Source organism: Benincasa hispida, chromosome 3 (assembly GCF_009727055.1).
Source record: "Benincasa hispida cultivar B227 chromosome 3, ASM972705v1, whole genome shotgun sequence".
In the NCBI taxonomy this organism is placed as follows: domain Eukaryota; kingdom Viridiplantae; phylum Streptophyta; class Magnoliopsida; order Cucurbitales; family Cucurbitaceae; genus Benincasa; species Benincasa hispida.
The window spans coordinates 52,696,791-52,720,922 of record NC_052351.1 but is presented as its reverse complement, the minus strand read 5'-3'; the positions used below and the strand labels follow the sequence as shown (position 1 = coordinate 52,720,922).

Genomic DNA, 24,132 nt, shown 5'->3' with positions numbered 1-24,132 from the left:
GAATCACTCAAAACACACGAGTAGTCTGGGAGAACTTCTCGTCCCAAGTTGATACTACTTCAAGACCTCACTATCCAACAACATCTCCTCCTCTTGGAACTTCTTGATCAACGCATGGTTTTCCCCAAAAATGCTCTCAAACACTCTTCCTAGTATTTCACAAGAGGATTTCGGATTGTGAACTAAAGAAACACCTTGTGGTGGTATTTATAGACCAAAGGAACCGATCCGTCTCATCTTACAAAGCTTCCAACGCATGATACCTCCTTCTTAAGAAACTTTTGGAGTGTCTGCCCTATGCTTTGCCACCATCCTTTCCATTCACCTACTTCCATGCCACTCACCTACTTGCATGAAGTTTGAGTTGTATTCCTCATGCATAATTCTTCCTTTCAAGAAACTATCTGTCCACCTCCTATGAATTCAAGCTCAACCTCCTCTCAGTATTGGCACTTGTACGAGTGAATCCATCAGCCTTGTGTAATGCAAGCCTCAGCAATGCATAAACACTTCGCCAATCGTCTAGTTCATCGTGTAGCTCTTGTAAATCATTACATAGCTCCATCGTTTAGCTAATCTCTCACTGTCACTCATCATCCAACCCTCTCGTTGTCGTTTATCATCCAACCCTCTCGCTGTCGATCATCATCTAGCGTATAGCCCATCGCATAGCGCCTACGCCTATCACATAGTTCATCATTTAGTGATCTCTCGTTCTGAATGATCTCGCTGTCGCTCATCGCGTACCTCTCGCTGTCGCTCATCTTGTAGCGATGACGCTTATCATCTAATGCATCATGCCCATCGTTTAGTAAGTCTACCCATCGTGTAGCGCCATTGTCTAGCGTTTGCATCTATCGTGCAATGCCCATTGTCTAGCACTTCGCCTATCATGTAGCACTCATGTTTATCGTGTTGCGCCATCGTCTAATGCTTGCGTCTATCACCTAGCTCTCTTGCCTAACGCATCGTCTAACGTCTATGCTTATAGTCTAACGTCCAAGCTCATCGTTTAGCGCTATCATCTAGTGTTATCGTGTAGCATTTATGCTGATCGTGTAGCGCCAACACTTATCGTGTAGTGTTATCGTCTAGCGCTACGCCGCATGTAGTTACACGATTGTCCGCACGCATCACTCCAGCGCCTTGCGCTCATTGTCTAGCCCTCAGACTCTCGCTCACATAGCTTCTTATCATCCCAATGCATTAGCAGCCTTTGGGCAACGCCTCTTGCCAATACTTCGGCCAACATGCATCCTTTGTCATGCCAACGATTGGGCAAACTTCATAAACTCCACGCATGGTTGTCCTTGGCTTTAAGGCTTAGTTTCTTTTAACCTCTACAAACTTAGCCTCCTTAGAGCCTCATGTGTTAATGTTTCCTAATACCAAACACATGGTTTCTCTTTTAGTTCACATTTAACAAAATTTTCACTAGTTAAGGCTCAACTCAAAGCTACTCAAAGAAAATTTATTCGAACACTTAGAATTTTCCTTCTCTTTAACATAGGATTTAACTATACTTAGTTATTCCATTAATTACCCGCTTAAGTAGGGAAATTGAGATCCTGGTTTCACAATACAAGAACTAGAACTAAACATATTTCAAAGTACAAGGACTAAAATGATATTTTAACTCAATTTTATTCATTTGTTTATTCATTATTATTGTTCTGTTTGGTCTCCCTTATTTAAAAGTTAAGATGGCTACAAGCCTACAACAAGTCCTTCAAACTTTGTTTCAAAATCTTTAATTTAAAACCATATATATTTATGAATTTTATTTATGATTTTTTTTCTTCTAAATTATAATAATTTTGAGAGAGTCGTACATCAATTCTGAAAAACTATTCATTATCCATGTGTTTCTCCCTAATTTCTCTTCCTCTTGTTAGTTAGCATCCTATTTAACTAAAGGGACTTAAAAAGTCCATTCTATCCCTAACTCAAAAAGAACTAAAAACCTAAACAAAGCATATATGGGTCCAATAATGAAAATACCCAAAATATTATGGTATGTCTGCAAATTAAAATAAATTAACAAGTATTATTACCATGTTTGTAGTCCTCTCACTAAGGCATGAAGCTCTTTATATAGGATATTTCAAGACAACTCCATTTAACTTCTCACTGAAGTACATCAATGGTCTTTGATCTTGTATTAAAACAACCTCAACTTTTTTTCAACTGGCATCACACTCAATTTCAAATGTTAGATCAAAATTAGGCAAGACAAGTAAGTGCACATTACATAACTTATCTTTCAAATCATTCAAAGCGTATTCTTGTGCTTGTCCCCGCTAAAACTTTACATTTTTCTTTATAAGTTCATTAACTGGTGTAGGTATGGAACTAAGATCCCTATGAACCTCGTATAGAAACTAGCTAGCTGATGAAAACTCCTAATTTCACTAGCATTTTAGGTGTAGGTCACTCCCTAATTGCTTTAACCTTCTCAGAATCAACTTCCACTCCATGTTTAGAAACTACAAAACCTATGAAGCTTACCTTTTCCATGCAAAAACAACACTTTTTGAGATTAGCATAAAGTTTTTCCTTTTTAATTACAATCAAAACACACCTAACATGCATCACATAATCCTCTAGTGTCTTAGAGTATATTAGAATGCCATTAAAATAAACCACAACAAACTCTTCTAAAAATTCATGTAATGCATGGTTCATAAGTCTCATAAAAGTACTAGGTACATTAGTTCATGAAGAGGCAATTTATGTCCAATTTGTGTCCCATATAAAACATAAATGGGTCCAATAATGAAAATAACAAAAAAAAATTATTGTTTAGTTACAAATTAAAATAGATTAACAATGTTCAATCAGTTTTATCTTGTAGCATCAACTAAAATCAATTATAAAACTTCTGATCAGATTTTGCAGCTTGAATCCCCTAAATTGTGTTCACTTACACTTGAATGTGAGAATTCAATGCTAACTATAGCTTCTTGGCACTTGAGCGTGTGATTGATCTTGGAAGTAACACAAGAGCGTCTTGGTTCATATAATAAGGTATGCTGCCTATTACAAGAAATATTAGAATAATTGAAGCACCAACGAATCTTAGAACCTAAATGTTTTATCAATTTTATCTTTATATTTGAAATTTGTTTAATTTTTGTTATAATGTGTAAATATTTTGGGGATTTATCTATTTATAAGAATTTCCTTTAATTTTAGTCCTTATAATTTCAAATGTCGAATTTTAAAATCTATACTTTCAATAAATTTTAAATTTAGTCTTCAAAGTTGATTTTAACCTAAATTTTGACCTCAAAGGGAATACAGTATGTAGTACTTTAGTCTCCGTTTGAATTTATCTAAAATAATACTAAGATCTATTTTGGTGGAGACAACAATTGGAGAAGGCACAGTAGAATAAATTTCATGCATTGGTATAACATTCAGCCAATTTAATAACTGAAATAAAAGTTTCGTGAATTTTGGGCGTTTAGATGCCATAGGTAACTTCTCAATGTTTGTTCTCTCTTGTTCTCAATGCGTATAACATCAGTTCTTTTTACTTGGAAGCTCCAATGTATGCATAATTGGTCAATTTTAAAATCTATATTTTCAATAAATTGTAAATTTAGTCTTCAAAGTTCATTTTAACCTTAATTTTGACCTTAAAGGAAATCCAGCATGTAGTACTTTAGTCTCCATTTGAATTTATCTAAAATAATACTATAATCTATTCCGGTGGAGACAACAATTAGAGAAGGCACTTTAGAATAAATTTGATGCATTGGTATAACATTCGACCAATTTAATAACTGAAATAAAATTTTCGTGAATTTTGGGCATTTAGATGCCATAGGTAACTTCTCAATGATTGTTCTCTCTTGTTCTGAATGCGTATAACATCACTTCTTTTTACTTGGAAGCTCCAATGTATGCCTAATTGGTCAATTTTAAAATCTATATTTTCAATAAATTTTAAATTTAGTTTTCAAAGTTCATTTTAACCTAAATTTTGACCTCAGAGGAAATCCGGTATATAGTACTTTAGTCTCCAATTAAATTTATCTAAAATAATACTAAGATCTATTTCAGTGGAGACAGCAATTGGAGAAGGCACTTTAGAATAAATTTCATGCATTGGAACAATATTCGACCAATTTAATAACTAAAATAAAATTTTCGTGAATTTTTGACATTTAGATGCCATAGGTAACTTCTCAATGTTTGTTCTCTTTTATTCTCAATGCGTCCAACATCAATTCATTTTACTTGGAAGCTCTAATGTTAATTGGTCACATTAAATTATATTATAATCCAAATCACCAATATTATTCCAATTGCAACCGTGATATCACCAAAATACATTGCAATATTGGGAAAAATTATGATACATGTGTTAAAACGTGTCTGTGTTGAAAAAATATTGTCAAAATTATAGATAAATGATAGACGATGACAATTTAAAATGTCATGAAAAGGGACATTTGATGGTGGTTCGTAACTGTAATCGAATGAAAATATAACTAATTGTTTTAGTCTCTACTCTAAATTGCTTTTCATTTATGGTGGTTTTTAACCGCCATGGTTGAAAATACAATGTAATTATAATAGAAATAAAGTTAGCCGCTTTGTGGGTTTGATAAAGTTGATTAGTTGTTAACATATTTGATTTTTTTTAACAAAAAAAAAAAAAAAGTAACGGAAAAGAAAATAAAGCCAACACGTTGATTTTGAAAACTTTGAAAACATCATCATTTAAAAACTTCAAAAACAAGATGTCAATTTTGGATTGTTAGTTTTATTGTGAATTTTTCTTAATAATAAAATTCCTAACAAATTCTGTATTTTTGTTGTTTCTCTAAAACGAAAGATGTTATTTATAGCTTTTATACCAATATTTTACTTTAATTTCAATTGAGAAAGAAGTGCTACATATAAAAAAGGAAGCAATAGAAAAACCTACAACAAAAATGGTATCAATTAGTTATTCTAATGTGTTTTTCGGAGCTTGTGCTTTCATTTTCCTTGGGTTGCATAGTACAATCTATCAAACAGATGCTAAAAATGTTTTTGTAGTGGAGAAAGGCGACTCTACTATCGAAAACGAATTGAGCGACGAGAATATAAAGCATCCAAAAAGGCATATCCATTTCTCACTAGGAAAATACAAGAGAATACCTGACTTAGCTCCACCTTTCAACTTGGGAATTCTATCGAAAGAAGAACGCGTTCCTCCATCTGGACTGAGTCAAAGTACATCAGACAATCCACCTCCTCCACCGCATGTCATATCCATCATTTTACATAAGGAATCTAGGATCAACTTCAGAGTATTATCAAAAGGAAACCGTATTCCTCCATCTGGGCCGAGTCAAAGAACTTCAGAAAGTCCTCCTCCTCCACCGCATGCCCTATCTGTCATTTTACACAAGAAACCTGGTATCAATTTTGGAATATTACCAAAAAGCATGCATATTCCTCCGTCTGGACCGAGTAAAAGATTTTCGAACTATCCATCCCCTCCAACGCATGCTCCTTCTGTTATTTGAAAGAAGAAATATAAGTTTAATTTTGTGATGTATCCTCAGAAACACGACTACTCCACCATCTGCTCCAAGCAAATGGGTACCATTACAAGTACCTTATCTTCATCAACCCAAATTTTCGTCACTCTCGCTCTTTCCAATTTTCTCTCCAATCTTGCTCCCTCCAATCTCGCCAGTGTGGCTCTCTCCTTCTTTCTCTCCATCTTTTCTCTCCAACATTGCTCTCTCCCAGTTTTCTCTCCAATATTTCTCTCCAACTTCTAATTAATCCTCCCTGATTCTGCCTCTTTATTCATTATTTTTGGATAATTAATAAATTTCTTATTTTTTTCCAATTCTAAATTTTCACTTGATTTTCCTATTAAATTTATATATTTTTCATTCTTAATTATATATTTTTTTTCCTGCTTTCTAAATTAGGGTTAGGGTATTACATTTACTACCCCCTTAAATAAAATTTCGTCCTACTTAACATTTGACATTTAATTTTCTGTAGTGTATGCGTACAAATTTGGATTGTTACATTTTTCCCCTCTTAAGAACTTTCGTCCTCGAAAGTTTCTTGGTTCTTAAACAGATAAGGGTATTTGACTTTCATCTCTTCTTCTCGTTCCCATGTAGCTTCTTCTACTTGCTGATTTCTCCAGAGAACCTTCACTAAACTTATTTCCCGATTACGAAGTGACTTCTTCTCTCTTGCTAGGATGCAAAATGGAGTCTCTTCATATTCCATGTTTTCACTTATTTGTAGAGGTTCATAATTTACTACATGTGATGGGTCAAACACGTATTTTTGAAGCATCGATATATGAAAGACATTATGTATTGTAGAAAGGGTAGGTGGTAATGCTAATCGATAAGCTACTTGGCCAATACGTTCTAATATTTCAAAGGGTCCAATAAAGCAAGGGCTATGTTTTCCTTTTCGTCCGAAACGCATGCCTTTCATTGGTGCTACCTTTAGAAATACATGATCTCCTACTTTGAATTCCAACTCTTTTTTACGGTTATCAGCATAACTCTTCTGTCTGCTTTGAGCTGTTCGCATTCTTTCCCAAATTAGCTTAATTGACTCTGATGTTTGCTGTACCAATTCAGGCCCTAGTAGTGTTCGCTCCCCGACTTCATCCTAGTGTACAGGGGATCTGCATTTCTTTCCGTATAAGGCTTCGAAGGGAGCCATACCAATTGTCGCCTGATAACTATTATTATAAGAAAATTCTATAAGATGTATCTGCGAATCCCATGCTCCAGTAAAATCCAAAGCACATGCCCTCAACATGTCTTCTAGGATTTGATTAACTCGTTCTGTTTGGCCATCAGTTTGTGGATGGAAGGTTGTGCTGAAATTTAGCTGTGTGCCCATTGCTTTCTGCAAACTTTTCCAGAACTTGGAGACGAAACGAGGGTTTTGATCTGAAAAAATTGATACTAGGACTCCATGTAACCGGATGACCTCTTTTAAGTACATTTGAGCTAGTGCTTCCGTAGTGTGAGTAGTCTTGCATGGTAGGAAGTGGGCCGATTTGGTGAGTCGATCTACAATCACCCAAATCATGTTGTGGCCTTTAACAGTTCTCGGGAGTCCTGAGATGAAGTCCATAGAAATATACTCTCATTTCAATTCTGGAACATTTAGAGGCTGGAGTCCTTGTGGTCGTTGCCGTAGAGCTTTCACTTGTTGACAAGCCAAACATTCATTTACCTAGTCGGCTATATCCTTTTTCACGTTACACCACCAGTAATGTGCTTTCAAGTCTCGATACATTTTGGTACTCCCAGGATGTATTGAAAAGCATGATTCATGAGCTTCCTTTAATAGTTCTTTCTTGATTTCTTCATCATCTGGTACACATAGACATCCATGATAGAGGAGTGTAGAGTCTGGGGCTGTAGAGAATTGACTGGTTTCTCCATTCTTTGACTGCAGTTGTTTGTTTAGGTATTTATCTATTTGTTGTGCATAAATTATCCTTTGCTTTAATGCAGGTCTTGCAATTAACTATGCTATTTGAGTTGTGAAGGTTTCTGGTATTAGTGAGATCTCAGCTCTTTCAAGGTCATCCATTATGTGTTTGGAGATGGTACTTAGAGCTGCTGTGTGAGCTGACTTTCTGCTAAGAGCATTAGCAACAATGTTAGCTTTTCCTGGATGATAAAGGATCTCACAGTCATAGTCTTTGACTAATTCTAACTATCTTCGTTGCCTCATATTTAACTCTTTCTGGATAAAGAAGTATTTAAGGCTCTTATGATCTGTATAAATTTGGATCTTTTCCCCATATAACTAATGTCTCCATATCTTTAAGGCAAAGACTACGGCAGCTAACTCCAAGTCATGAACGGGATAATTTTGTTCATAAGGTTTTAGTTGTCTTGAAACATATGTTATTACCTTTCCGTGTTGCATCAATACACAACCAAGCCCCTTCTTCAATGCATCGTTGTACACAGTTAAACCCCCTGATCCGTCAGGTATAGTAAGAATAGGGGTTGTGTTCAACCTTTCTTTTAGTTCCTGGAAGCTTTGCTCACATGCTTGGTTCCAGACAAAAGGATTATTCTTTTTGGTGAGGTTAGTTAAGGGTAATGCTATACTTGAGAAATTCTTCACAAATTGTCTATAATATCCTGCTAATCCAAGGAAGCTTCGCACTTCGCTGACTGTTGTTGGGCGAGGCCACTTGCTAACTGTTTCAATTTTAGCAGGATTCACTAAGATTCCTTTTTGTTTTACAATATGCCCTAGGTACGCAACTCGCGCATCCAAAACTCACACTTGGAGAATTTGGCATACAACTTTTCATTTCTTAATATGGAAAGGATGTCCCTAAGATGTTTTTCATGTTCTGCCTTAGACTTAGAATAGACCAAAATATCATCTATAAATACAATCACGAAGTTATCAAGATAGTTCTTAAAAATTCTATTCGTCAAGCCCATGAAGGCTGCTGGGGCATTTGTTAATCCAAAGGGCATCACAACGAATTCATAATGCCTATCTCTTGTTCGGAAAGCAGTCTTGGGTATATCAGACTCCTTGATTCATAGTTAATGATATCTTGATCGTAAGTCTATTTTGGAGAATAATGAGGCTCCTTGTAATTAGTCAAATAGGTCATCAATGCGTGGGAGTAGGTACTTATTCTTTATTGTCAACTTATTCAACTCCCGATAATCTATACATAAACGCATTGATCCATCCTTTTTCTTAACAAATAAGACAGATGCTCCCCATGGAGACACGCTAGGGCGTATAAATCCCTTATCTAACAATTCTTGTAATTGTATTTTGAGTTCTTTTAATTTCGCAGGTGCCATTCTATATGGTGCTTTAGATATTGGTTCACCCTTTTCACACGATTTTTACTACTGATTTTTGTTTGAGAATCCGTTTAACTTCCAGCCTAAAGCCTCCTATTTATAGCCGTTTTCAGCTCTTCTTTGTGTGACAAATCATCCTACAAATGGCTTTTTTAAAATTACTTAGGTTTAAGAATTTCTCTTAATAAGACACCTAATTTTGGCTAACGTTTGCCCTTACGTCAACCTTTGTTTGTATTCTATTTTACAGTTTTCCATGTATAATCTATAAGATCGTGGCCAAATTCAATGCATAATCCACGCTTCTATCCAAATCTCACTCTTTCTGTTCTCAGAATCTTGCTCTTTTCAGCTTTCTCGTTGGCTTGGCTCTCGTGACTCTCGCTCTCGCTGGTTTTACTCTCGTGGCTCTTGCTCTCTCCCACTGTCTCACTGAGAATCTCGCTTTCTCCACTCTCGCTCTCTCCAATTAGTTTTCACTCGTGGGTTGCCTTCACTACTTGTGGATTCCACTTCCCCTTTTTAACTATTTCAAATTTTAAGAGTATATGGGCAATTAATTCACCTCCAATTCTTCCAATGAGCAGTGCCCAAACAAAAAGTTATCTACTGCCCTTTGTTTCCTGAATTAGCTAGCGTCCAACTTCTAATTAATCCTCCCTGATTCTGCCCCCTTATTCATTATTTTTGGATAATTAATAAATTTCTTATTTTTTTTCCAATTCTAAATTTCACTCGATTTTCCTATTAAATTTATATATTTTTCAATCTTAATTATATATTTATTTTCCTGCTTTCTAATTAGGGTTAGGGTATTACATTTACTACCCTCTTAAATAAAATTTCGTCCTGCTTAACATTTGACATTTAATTTCCTGTAATGTATGCGTATAAATTTGGGTTGTTACACTAGAAGTTCTTTAGTTTCCTCGGGCTCCCTTTTGAATCCTAAATTCCAGATTCAACTTCAAGCTTAGTGTGAGAGTTTCTGAACCTAATTTAGATGGTCAAACAGAATCAAACAATCAGCAGAAGTAAATCGAAAGCAGTAAAGAACACCAAGATATATAGTGGTTTGACCAGTTTGGTCTACATCCACTTTGAGACCAGTTTGAATTAATTTATTAATGAGCAATAAAGGAATTTACAAATTACAGATAATCAATCACCAATCTGTAATTTCAATATACACTGATACCGAGAAAGATCCGCACACAATGTCGCCTCTGAAAACTGAGAACAACTCGCTGCAAAACAGCCCAAATAGTGTGCTACACCCTCTGACCGGCGAACCACCAAACCCAGATCTACAACACACTCGCGTTGAACTAGAATTGTCCGACCCCTCGTTCGAAACCGGACCGCCCAGATCGATCTGATCTTCTGCCCGTCACCTACGTAACCATCGCGGACGCTCGCCACGTCAGACCCACGTCACCCACGGATAGCGGCAGACGTTTTTCTTCAGGCGGCTCGTGGACTTCAGCAGTTGCGGCTCACCAGAAGAAAACCCCTAGGCGGTTGCTTCTATGTTCGACCAAATAAACCCTCTAGCGGCTGCAAATTTTCTCTCTCTCTCCCAGGTGACTGTGCAGTTTTTTTCTTCAGCCCCAAATTCCACGGAATTCAGACCCTATTTTTGGAGGAGAAAAGGGTAATAACAAAAATACCACTGCTCATTATTTACAAGAATGCCATTGGGCCTTTAATTTTTTCAAAAAAACCCAATAAAACTCACTTAAATACCTTATTATTTTCTACACTTAGATTACCTCGTCATTCTAAGCCTTATTTCGAGACACTTCCTTCTACATACATGTTCTAAAATTTTGCAAGAAGCGTACTTAAAGTATCAGCTCAGAACTCCTCGTGGGTTGGCTGGAATCCTTACATCATCAAGACTGGCCCAAGCTTACCCGAGAGCTCGACCCTTCTGTCTTTTCTCCACTCTCTAGCTTGATTCCTTGGAAATTCTTCTTTGGAAGCCTGCCTTTAAAACTAGACCCTCAGAGCTTCCAAGTAGCTTTGGAATCACTCAAAACGCACGAGTAGTCTGGGATAACTCCTCGTCCCAAGTTGATGCTAGTTTAAGACCTCATTGTCCGACAACATCTCCTCCTCTTAGAACTACTTGATCAATGCATGGTTGACCTCCGAAACTGCTCTCAAACACTCTTCCTAGTATTTCTCAAAAGGATTTCAGATTATGAACTGAAGAGATACCTTATGGTGGTATTTATAGACCAAAGGATCCAATCCTTCTCATCTTACCAAGTTTCCAATGAATGGCATCTCCTTGTTAAGAAACTTTTGGAGTGTCTGCCCTATGCTTTGCCACCACCTACTTCTTGCCATTCACCTACTTCCATGCCACTCACCTACTTGCATGAAGTTTGAGTTGTCTTCCTTATGCATAAGTCTTCCTTGCATGAAACTCTTTGTGCAACTTCTACTAATTCAAGCTCAACCTCTTCTCGGTATAGTCACTTGTTCGGGTGAATCCATTAGCCTTGTGTAACGCAAGCCTCAGCAATGCATAAACACTTGACCCAACGTCTAGTCCATCGTGCAGCTCTTACACTTCATCGTATAGCTTCTTCGTTTAGCTAATCTCTCGTTGTTCCTCATCATCCAACCCTCTCGCTGTCATTCATCATCCAGCCCTTTCGTTGTCGCTCATCGTCTAGTGCATAGCCCATCGCATTGTGCCTATGCCCATGGCATAGTTCATTGTTTAGTGATCTCTCACTATTAATGATCTCGCTGTCGCTCATCGTGTATCCCTCGCTGTCACTCATCGTATAGTGCTGACGTCTATCGTCTAACGCATCACGCCCATCGTGTAGCGAGTCCACCTAACGTGTAGCACTTACGCTTATCGTGTAGCGCCATCGTTTAGTGTCTGCATCTATGGCGCAATGCCCATCGTCTAGCACTTTGCCTATCGTGTAGCGATCATACTTATCGTGTAGCGCCATCATCTAGCACTTGCGTCTATCGCCTAGTTGTGCCTAATGCATCGTCTAGCGTCTACGCTTATTGTCTAGCACCCAAGCTCATCGTTTAGCGCTATCGTCTAGTGCTATCGTCTAGCGCTTATGCTGATCGTGTAGCGGCATTGCCTATCATGTGGTGTTATTGTCTAGTGCATCATTTAGCGTTCCAGGTAGCTACACGATCATCCGCATGCATCACTCCAACGCTCAACACCTTGCGTTCATTGTCTAGCCATCTCGCTCTCATTCACGTAGCTTCTTATCATTCTAACGCATGAACAACCTTTAGGTAGCACCTCATGCTAATGCTTTGGCAAACATGCATCCCTTGTCATGCCAACGATTAGGCAAACTTCATAAACTCCACGCATGGTTGTCCTTGGCTTTAAGGCTTAATTTCTTTTAACCTCTATAAACTTAGCCTCCTCAGAGCCTCATCCGTTAATGTTTGCTAACACCAAGCACATGATTTCTTTTTGATTTCACACAACCAAATTTTCACTAGTTAAGGCTCAACTCAAAGCTACTCAAAGAAAATCTATTCCAACACTTAGAATTTTCCTTCTCTTTAACATAGAATTTAACTTATAATTAGTTAATTCCCTTAATTACCTGTTTATGCTAACACCAAGCACATGATTTCTTTTTGATTTCACACAGCCAAATTTCCATTAGTTAAGGCTCAACTCAAAGCTACTCAAAGAAAATCTATTTCCAACACTTAGAATTTTCCTTCTCTTTAACATAGAATTTAACTTATAATTAGTTAATTCCCTTAATTACCTGTTTAAGTAGGGAAATTTAGATCCGGGTTTCACAATTACTTCCCCCTTAAGAAAATTTCATCCTCGAAATTTACTCGGACTAAGGTTTCACAACCTTTGTCGCAAACTCTTATAACCTTGTCTATCACTACGCATCTGCTGCGCTACTCTGATATTATTTCCTTAGTTTTTCCAAAGATACCTCTCCTAGCCATCTCTTAGCTAGTCATCGAACCAAACTGTCTACAAATAACTTTTCTATCTCAAACTTTAAATAAGAGTAACTTAATTCATTCTTACCTTCCTCGATGGATCTTCAGGTACCGTTGTGAGTTCCAGCTCAGGTTATCTGCTAGGTTCTGCCACTTCCGCTATTTCTCTTAGTCTTACTTTGACTAATTCCTAGGTTTCTCTTTAAACCTTTATTCTACTAGGTTACTCTTTAAACCTTTATTCTACCACACTTCTCTCTGGTTTTACTGAACTCAAACCTCAGGTTTTTCTAAACTCAACCCTTCCGTTTTCAAGAACTTTATACTTTGATACCAAACTGGTATCAACTCAATCTTTACACTCAACCTTTCCCCAGGTTTTATGTAAACCTTTACTCTGATACCAAGTTGTCACACCCCACCCCGAGCCTGCCTCCTGAGCCCAAAGGGAGGCGTGAGCGACAACAGATACCACTCTTTTGTGATATCTACTGCCCATCTGAACCACTTTACTTTCATAAAACTTTAAAACAAGGATATAGACAACAACAATTTATCTAAACTAATTTTATTAAAAACAGTATAACGTTTATACAACTCCCAGGCTTAAATTACAAAGTTTACATCAACAACTCTAAAACCAGAAGTGTGACTGTGGCAGTGGCAGAACTTGACCTTAGAAACACCCTGGAACTCCTCACTTTTCGCTACTTGGGAAGAAAAACATGAAAGAAAAGATTGAGCTTCAAGAAGCTCAGTGAGTGGTAAGCAACTTCTAAAGTCTATTTCAACTCATAAAAAAATACAAGAATATCACAACTACGAGGTTAACATCCAAATCTCAGCCTTGAATGAGTCTTTTCTCAACTCTACCTACGCACACGGTAGATACTTGAACTGATACTACGTATAATGAGTCTGATCTCGAATCTACCTACACACACATGGTAGGTAGTTAAACTGAGAGTAGTCATAAATGCTTACTCTCTTGTGTTCCCTATATTTCCTATATGCATTTAGATCCCTACTTATAGGCTCAGAAGCTAGGCCTTTTGGCCCTCTGACCATCTCATACGAGGTTTTTCTCACAGGCTCTAGAACTAGACTTCTCGGTCTCCTGACCATCCCATGAGGTTCTGCTCCGGGCTCAGGAACAAGGTCTGTTGACCCCTGACCATCTTGATCACATAATCTCTTTCTCATACTAAGTACTCATTCACAATATAAGCATATACATATACTCTATAAAATATGCTTAAGATTTAAAGGAAATTATCACTCACCTTGGTTGGGTAGGAACCTTTTTCTCTAGAAGTTCCTTGGTTTCCTCAGGCTCCCTTTTCAACCCTAAATTCCAGATTCAATTTCAAGCTTAGATTATTCATCATTCAAAGACTTATTTCGAGACACATCTTTCTACAAATATGTTTTAAAATTTCTCAAGAAGCTTACGTTAAAATATCAGCTAAGAACTTTTTGTGGTTTGGCTGGAATTCTTAAATCATCAAGACTGGCTGAAGCTTACCCAAGAGCTCGACTCTTCTATCTTTTCTCCACTCTCCAGCCTGATTCCTTGAAGCTTCTTCTCTAGAAGCCTTGCTTGAAAACTAGACTCTCAGAGCTTTCAAGTGGCTTTGGAATCACTCAAAACACACGAGTAATCTGGGAGAACTCCACATCCCAAGTTGATGCTACTTCCAGACCTCACTTTTCGACAGCATCTCCTCCTATTGGAACTTATTGATCAACACATGGTTTCCTCCGAAATTGCTCTCAAACACTCTTCCTAGTATTTCTTAAGAGGACTTCGGATTATGAACTGAAGAGACACCTTATGGTGGTATTTATAGACCAAAGGAATAGATCCTTTTCATCTTACAAAACTTCCAACGCATGATAGTGTTGGGGTTGATGCCCGAAAATCTCGTGTTCTGTAGTTTGTAATCAGTATATATGAACACATGTGATTGTTAATATATGATATTTACTTCACATCTTGTTGTTTTTCTCAATTATTTGTTTTATTTGCTTTACCACAAACCAATAAACATAAAATCCTTTTTTATTTGTAGGTGACTCAAGCATGTATGTGGTGACATACAAGTTGATCATGTCTTGAGTGATAACCAAAATGGTCTGTAATATATGGATATAGGAGGGAAACCTTATCCTGGTAATGCTACGGACGCGACCCGCTTTGTGGAATGGTCACAAGTGTTTTGACTTGCAACAGATGATCTGATCCTGATCATTCATGTTAGGGACATGCGAGCGGAGACATCCTATACAAAGAGTTTGTATAAGACCTGACCACGAAGTGCTAATGTCTCGTTATATAACACCGTTCATGACAGAAACTTCACTTCACTAGGATGACCATAGGTAACATGGCCTCAATCCTGAGTGGGTTGGGAACTTCTGCCATTGAGGGCAGTCCTTTGATTTGTATGGGTGCGCAGTATGTCGGTTGTAAGTCGCCAATTCAAACCTACCATTTTGGGGATACGTTTGATTTAGGAGCTGGGAACTTAACTACATAAGATGAAATTCACTCTTCCTCGAGGCAAGGGTAAGTAGATAGATGACTCCTTAAGGGCTGATTCCAAGGCTTGAACGATGTGGCACCACACATCTTCTCTTGGCTTAAGAGGTGTTCACACATAGTTGGACTATGGTGTATTGTTCATTAGAGGAATCAGTGGTACTTAAGGAATGAGATGTAACTACAGGGAAAAACGGTAAATGGCCCAGCTGTACTTACGAGCATCTGTGAAGGTCATCGTACTCATGATTGATTATATCCAATGGACACAGAAATTAATCTGTGGTAAAAAGAGTTCAGCTGTTGGTCTTTAATGCAATCACTGACAGTTAACGGATGGTGAATCTTGTGGCTAAAAAGTTTAGTCAGCCATTCACGTACCGTTGGAGCTTCGAGCCACAGGTCCATTAGGTCAAATGGGTAGCTTGGATAAAGTCGAGAACTAGTGTTAGGGTTAATTTGAAATGTTCAAATTGACAAGAGGAAGTTCAATTATATATGATATAATTGGACTGGTTAATTATATATGATGTAATTGGCTAAATGTATGAGATACATTACTTTTGAGAAAATTAGATATAAATATGATTTATATCATGTAGAGAAAAAATACCTATAGTAGATATATGATATCAAACTATATGATATAAATATAATATGATTATATTTATTAATTAAATTAATTGATTAATTATTTAATAATTAACCAATTAAACGTTTGAACGTGGGAACATGGAGCCGCGAAGGTTAAGGTAATCGGCGGGTTGAAGTATGAAAATTGTTTTCATTTTGAGATTTAATTCATTCGTGCATTCGATATCCCACGCCCCAAAAGAAACCGTGAAAGAGAGATCGCCTAGGGCCTATATGATAGATTCTCATTCGTCTAAACGATCGTCTAGTTCACGCGTTCCCTAAACGATCGTATACCACTTTCCTAAATGATCGTCCAGTTTTTCCTAAACGATCGTGTGGTTCTACTATACGATAAGCGTCCCCGCTATACAATAGCAGAGTTCTTCTTGAGCGTGCTTGTCGTCTACACGAAATCCTCTCCTCCATCCTCTACCAAACTCATCATAGCCCACTCATTGGGTTTCTGACGTCGGGGGTTTCCCTTGTGGTGGCGTTGTCCCTGAAGCCTTGTTCGTGTACATTCGGATCGTTCAATAACAATCGAGAGACTCATCGGATGCTGGTAGATTGGTGGAGTTTTTCGCTACTGTGGGTCACACAAATGAAGACCGTCTTCCTCTGCTATGAACCCCTTTCTCTACGTTTTATCGTATTCTGAGCATGCTGTTTATGAGTTTAATATGCATAATTGTTAGTATAGAATGTATATAATTTATATTCTGGTCACTGTGAAATCGAAGTGATCTGAAGTCGCTCATGGAACTCTCGATTTGAGATCCTTAAGATACCTTCTTCTTAAGAAACTTTTGGAGTGTCTGCCCTATGCTTTGCACCACCTACTTCCTTGCCATTCACTTACTTCCATGCAACTAACCTAGTTGCATGAAGTTTGAGTTGTCTTCTTGATGCATAAGTCTTCCTTTCATGATACTCTATTTTTCCACCTCCTACTAATTCAAGCTCAACCTCTTCTCGGTATAGGCCCTTGTACGGGTGAATCCACTAGCCTTGTGTAACACAAGCCTCAACAATGCATAAACACTTTGCCCATCGTCTAGTTCATCGTGTAGCTCTTACACTTCATCGTATAGCTCCATCGTTTAGCTAATCTCTTGCTGTCACTTATCATGTAACCCTCTTGCTGTCGTTCATTATCCAGTCATCTCGCTGTTGCTCATCGTCTAGCGCATAGCCCATCGCATAACGCTTGTGCCTATCACATGGTTCATCGTTTAGTGATCTTTCGCTGTTGCTCATCACGTACCTCTCGTTGTCGCATCGTGTAGTGCTGACGCCTATCGTCTAACGCATCATGCCATTGTCTAGCGAGTACGCCTATTGTGTAGCACTTACGCTTATCGTGTAGCGCCATCGTGTAGCGTTTGCATCTATCGAGCAACGCTCATCGTCTAGCGCTTTGCCTATCGTGTAGCACCATCGTCTAATGCTCGCGTCTTTCACCTAGCTCTCTCGCCTAACACATCGTGTAGCATCTATGCATATCTTCTTGTGCCCAAGCTCATCGTTTAGTACTATTGTCTAGTGCTATCGTCTAGCGTTTATGCTGATCGTGTAGCGCTATCACCTATCGTGTAGTGTTATCGTCTAGTGCATCTTTTACGCCACATTTAGCTACACAATTTTCCCTTATCATCTAGCCAACATGTGTCCCTTATCATGCAACAATTGGGCAAACTTCATAAACTCCATGCATGGTTGTCCTTGGCTTTAAGGCTTAATTTCTTTTAAACTCTACAAACTTACTCCTTAGAGCCTCATGCGTTCATGTTTCCTAACACCAAATGCATGGTTTCTTTTTTACTTCACATTTAGCCAAATTTTCACTAGTTAAGGCTCAACTGAAAGCTACTAAAAGAAAATCTATTCCAACACTTAGAATTTTCCTTCTCTTTAACATAGGATTTAACTTATACTTAGTTAATTTTCTTAAGTACCTACTTAAGTAGGAAAATTGAGATCCTGGTTTCACAGTACAAGAACTAGAATTAAACATATTTCAAAGTACAAGGACTAAAATGATATTTTAACTCAATTTTATTCATTTGTTTATTTGTTATTATTATTCTATTTGGCCTCCCTGATTTAAAAGTTAAGATGGCTACAAGCCTAAAACAAGTCCTTCAAACTTTATTTCAAAATCTTTAATTTAAAACCATATATATTTATGAAATTGTATTTATTAATTTTTTTTCTAAATTATAATAATTTTGAGAGAGTTGTACATCAATTCTGAAAAACTATTCATTATCCATGTGCTTTTTCCTAATTTCTCTTCCTTTTGTTAGTTAGCATCCTATTTAACTAAAGGGACTTAAAAAGTCCATTTTATCCCTAACTCAAAAAGAACTAAAAACGTAAACAAAGCATATATGGGTCCAATAATGAAAATACCCAAAAAATTAAGGTATGTCTGCAAATTAAAATAAATTAACAAAGTTCAATCGGTTTCATCTTGTAGCATAAACTGAAACCAATTATAAAGCTTCTGATAAGATGTTGCTGCTTAAATCCCCTCAATTAAGTTCACCTTTGCTTGAGTGTGAGAATTCAACAATAATTGTAGCTTCTTGGCTTTTGAGCGTATGATTGATCTCAGAGGTAATACAAGAACGTCTGGTTCATATCATCTTCTCTTAGAGGTGTGTAGAGATAGCCAAAAAATCGATCCAAATGAATGGAACCGATGGAACTGAAGAAAATTGGTCGATAAAACTGATGAGTGTATTGGTCGGTGGCAGTTTTTATCCAAATATGATTCCGCCTGACTGATACTGACCCCTATCTTCTCCCCCTTTTGAAGGATCCGTCTTCGAATCAAGTTCATTTCTACATCAAAAGGAGTTAAGTAAGAAACCTTAAAAGTTGCAATCACACCATATTTACCATCAAGATCATTCTGGTAGGTATTGTCATTAATTTTCTTCATCACTTAAAAAGGTGAATCTCCTTTTGGATTTAACTTAGAATCTCGTTGATGTGGAAATCTTTCTTTTCGGAGGTGGACCTAAACCCAATCCACTCCTTAAATATCATAGGCTTTTGTTGTTGGTTAGCCCTCTTCATTACCTTGGCATTTTGCTTTTCAATCCTTTCCTTAACCTCTTTATGTAGCTCTCGAATGGCAGTGGCCTTCTCATTAGCTTAAAAATTCACAACCTTGTTTGAAGGCAAAGACAACAAATCAATAGTTGATAATGTATGAGTACATCAGCATGCAGCAGAAGCAACAAGAATTAATAAGCATTTTAATTCATTAGTTTTAGTTGTAAATAAAGCATGCTCATACAATAATAAGAGGGTTTCAAGTCATACCTTTGTAGAACTTCTTTAATCTCGAATTCAGCTGCAAGTCTTCTCCAAATCTTTTTGTGAACCACCTCAAGATCTTTCCTACTATTCTCTTGGAGCTTTAGATTGAGTTGTGGGACTCAAAATAAGCTTGAATGAAGAGAATTTGGAGAACTCAATACTGCACTTGAAGAACACTTTCTTCAACTTAAAATTCTTAGTAAAAGTTCAACTAATGCATGCCTCAATTCCACTTCCATCTTTTCTATTTATTGCAGAACATTCATGTAGAGCAGAAGGCTGCATGAGATACATCTCATGCTTGGAGTATTGAAGCAAGAGCAAGTGAGATTGTTGTGAGTAACTTGAAGGTGTTTAGTGGAGAAATCTAACTTTTCTCTTTTATTGTGTTTTCCCAATTTTTTTTTTCAAAATGATTTCTAAAATCAATTTTGTTTTTCAAAACTGAAAACGTTTATTAATTTTACAAAATTAATTTCATAATCTAATTTTATAATAAAATTAATAATAGTTAATTAATTAAACAATTTAATTAATTTAATATCAAATATTAAATTAACTTTACACAAATTCCACCTTTATGAATTTAATATTTAAATCATGATTAAATATTAAATTCTCCAATTTCGTTTATTTCCAAAATTAAACGCGTAATTATATCTCATATAATTACTCATTCCCTTATTTCTAATTTGAATGTTTCAAGTTAACTTATCATGCTACTCTAAAGCTAATCGATTTACGAGCTAGTAGGGAGACCTTGTAGACCTACAGATCATGGGCTTGAACGATCCAAGATTAATTGGCTAAACTCTTTACACTAAATTAACCCCATTCGTTAACTAATGGGTCACTCCACTAAAGCCCATAGTTGCACTCTCCTCTTTGGGTTTTATGTCCTAAAACTCGTGGTATGTAAACAATGGAGCTTATTCTAAAAATTCAATAAAGGTGTTATTGAATAGATCTATTGCTTGAATAGAAATCCAATAAACCTAAAAGGCCCTTGACTATTGGATGAGTACTTGATCTTTATGTGGAGACATAAAGGTGGATCAGGTTCAAGTAAATAGTCAAAATGATCTGTAATACATAGATAATGTTGGGTACCTTATTCTAGTAACACTATTGGATACGGCCTACTGTTACAAGGAGTTGTAAAGTGCTACAAACGAAGTGATCTTAATTCGTTCATGTTGGACATGAGGAGTGGGGGTGTCTGATAACTTGTAGAAATACAAGTTATTTATACTGTTTTATTTAGATATTTTGGCAAAAAGAGAGGAAAGTTGCGTCATAGTATAAAAATTGGCTGAGAAATACGAAAACTATGAAATGTTATAAACACACCCACTAACACCATTGCGATGGTGAAATAGAATGTTTCAGTCTCTGTTTTGTTGGACATAGGTCACCGCATGCGTTAATCGCTCGAAGACAAAAGGTACAATGCGTCTACATCACATGCGCCCATCAATCAAGAACGAAGAGATGATCAACGTAATGACGGCGCATGCGACAATCGATCATGAGCTTTAGCGATCAACGCAATTCAACCGCATGCGATAATAAAAAACAACACCGCATGCGGCGATAGATCGAAGACGTGAAGAGCAACGCATTTGCGGACAATTTTGACAAGTGTACAACTTTCTGTTGTGCAATTCTGACGAATTGATCGTGGAACAGAAAGGAATTTTCCACTCCGCCACTGCAGGAACTACCATAATTAGACAGTGGGGACTACAAATTCAAAGAGCCAAGGTCGTGCCTATAAATAACTTCCTCAAATTCGTTGAAATTCATATGATACAGAGATAGAGATACACAAATATAGATATATATATACAGTGATACACTGATATACTAAAACGAGGAGAGAGAGGCTGGTTTGAAGTGACTTTACAGGGTAAATCTGGGAGAGCTACGAGACAACGCTGAAAAGTGAGTCTCCGAGAAAGGAACTCTTCTGATTCCCGAAGCTGAAGCTCTATGCAAAGGGTCAATTCTACCGGGAAAGCAAACCTTAGAAGGAAGCTTTCCTCTCCATCACATCCATACGCCGACAAGCACAAGTCTCCGATCGGGAACTGTGTCAAGACGTTGTACTTATTCCTTCTACCCATCCTTAAGGATGCCTCCTATATTCGAGTAACATTATTTCAGTAAATAGCAGAATTATGGATAGGGAACTATACTAAGGACCTAACTAATTTTATTGTAGAAATTTTTGGGCTCAATGATTGAACCATGCAAACTAGAAATACCTTTTCTTCGATAAAGGAAGAGATTACTCAATCTATTTCCGTATCACTCATGATATATATACTAACTTGGGCACCCGTTTCAAATGCATATCCTATTTTTGCACAACAGGGTTATGAAAATCCACGAGAAGCAACCGGCCGTATTGTCTGCGCCAATTGCCATTTAGTTTCCGTATTTGTTTCTATTCTCTAATTCATCTTCTGTGTTCATCTTCTGTAATCCCTCATTCACAAACATGTATCAAACACTTAATTTTAGAATTCAATGCTATCATCGTCATCATTATCATCTCTCTGTCTCTTTCCATACTTTTATCATCCATTTTCTCCATGATGTGTTCTTAATCCCTTGGGTAAAAAGCGAGAATTAAGTAAGTGAGTCAAATTTGTGTCAAGGAATAAATTGAGTTTAGCTAAAACATGCTCGATGTCATCTTCACCTCTGAGAGCAGAAGTGAAGTTGTTATTTCGCCTATCGAGAGAATATGGAAGAATGCGTTAACTAAAGCGAGAAGTATTTCCAGAGATGAAAATAACCTTGGATTTATCACGTTCATCTCTGTTTCACCATAGACATATGGGAATGCGGCCAATCACTGAGAGGTGTACGCCAAGGGAAAGCGGAACCTTAGTTGCGTTCTTAACACGATTGACGAACTTGCGATGTTTTTACTCTTTACTCTTTCTCTTTCTACTTCATTTATAAGACTTGCCATCACATCCATCAATACTTTTGTACAACTTCACAGCCAGTCCTCGACCTCTTTATAATGTATAATGTATCATAGTAGTTTAGGACTTTACTTTATCAACACATTTTTACTTCAACGCGATTTATATTTCTGTACAAACCAAAATTCTTTATTCATTATTAAAATCGATCGCATGTATCACATAAGTATCGTATTTAACGACAACAATCCCCGTGTTCGACCTCGGATCATTTTGAGAAACTAGCATTACAATTATACTTGGTTTTAGCGCAAGGAAACTTGTGACACGCACTACTTCATCGCATACTATGAGCATATAACTATCAACGCATATACTTAAAACGTAGTATCACATAAAATTATCTTTATCAGAAAACACTTGAGGCATATAGAGCATCAATCATTCATATTAATCATTGTCTATATGCATAAATATTAAGATATAAATTATGGTCATCAAGTTTATGGCGCCGTTGCCGATGATTGGTAACGATTAGTGTTGAATACTTTTGTGTTATTTTACAGGACAGATCTCTGCTGTACTGTCTCTTTATCGCAAAGTGTAGGCTGACGGTTTATGAGTACTGGAACCGATCCAGAATTTGAAGCTGACCCAGAGATCGAGCGTACTTTTCGTGCGAGGGCACGCCAGAACAGAGTCAAGCGAAGAAGAGCAAACATGGCAAACAACAATGAGAGGCTCGAAGGAAATCAGGGGGCGAATCGGCCAGCGTAAGATCCTGTTTTTCTTGCTGTTGACCGCAATATCCCCATGAGAAACTATGCGGCGCCGAATCTTTACGACTTCTCGCCTGGAATTTCACGACCAATGGTTGAGGAGAACGTACGCTTTGAAATAAAGCTGATCATGCTCCAGATGATACAGAATGCGGGGCAATTTGGACGTCTACAAGATGAAGACCCGCACGCCCATCTGACCAGCTTTGTGGAGATGTGCAACACTTTCTCTATCCTTGGCGTCACCCCTGAAGGAATTAGACTTTACCTCTTCCCATACACAGTGAGGGATGAGGCAAAGAGGTGGGCTCATTCATTAGAGCCAAATGAAATCACGTCATGGGACAAGTTGGTGGAACGGTTCATGAAGAAATTCTTCCCTTCAGTAGCCAATGCAAGGAGACGAAAGAATGTGCTGAATTTCGAGCAGATGGATAATGAGATTCTAAGCACTACTTGGGTGCATTTCAAAAGGTTGGTGAAAAATTGTCCGCATATCGGGATTCCCGATTGCAGTCTAATGGAAACTTTTTATAACGGCCTGAATCAATCAACGCAAGCCTTTGCTGACGCCTCTGCAGTGGGAGGATTCATGGGAAGACCTACACGGAAGCCAAGGTCATCTTCGATCACATTTCACGAAACACGAATGATTGGGTGGATGACGGGTATGAGGGAAGAGGCCTCGAGAGAAGACGAAATGACAATGCCATTGTACCAGTGGAAACAATGACAACCTTGGCCGCACAAATGGCCGCGATGACCTCTCTCCTTCAAACGACAACAATTAATCAAGGTGCCCTCTCTCAAAGTATAGCGCAACCCAATGCGCTGGCACTAGTGGCCGCAATAAGTTGCATCCAATGCGGAGTGGGTCAGTGTTTGCTATCCAGAGCAACCCTTACAGCAACACTTACAATCCAGGTTGGCGGAATCAACCTAACTTCGGTGGGGAGGGAATCACAACCAATGGGGCCAGAGTAACCATCAGAACAACAATTATGGGAATCGAGAAAATCCTCCATCTTTTCACTAGAATCAGGATCCGAGTCATCAAAGGCAACCACATAACCAACGGTCCTCATCGA

At 37.6% G+C, this 24,132-nt stretch overlaps 1 protein-coding gene across 1 annotated transcript; it reads left to right on the top strand.

Moving 5' to 3' along the window:
* Positions 1-4,946: 4,946 nt before the first annotated feature.
* Positions 4,947-5,525, top strand: LOC120073615. The gene has a single exon (XM_039026424.1). The coding sequence runs from the start codon at positions 4,947-4,949 to the stop codon at positions 5,523-5,525; it is 579 nt and encodes a 192-aa protein (XP_038882352.1).
* The last annotated feature ends 18,607 nt before the right edge of the window (positions 5,526-24,132 follow it).

What these genes read in the sequence shown, in the direction of transcription:
- LOC120073615 (XM_039026424.1), top strand. Translation starts at nt 4,947, where the DNA reads ATGGTATCAATTAGTTATTCTAATGTGTTTTTCGGAGCTTGTGCTTTC.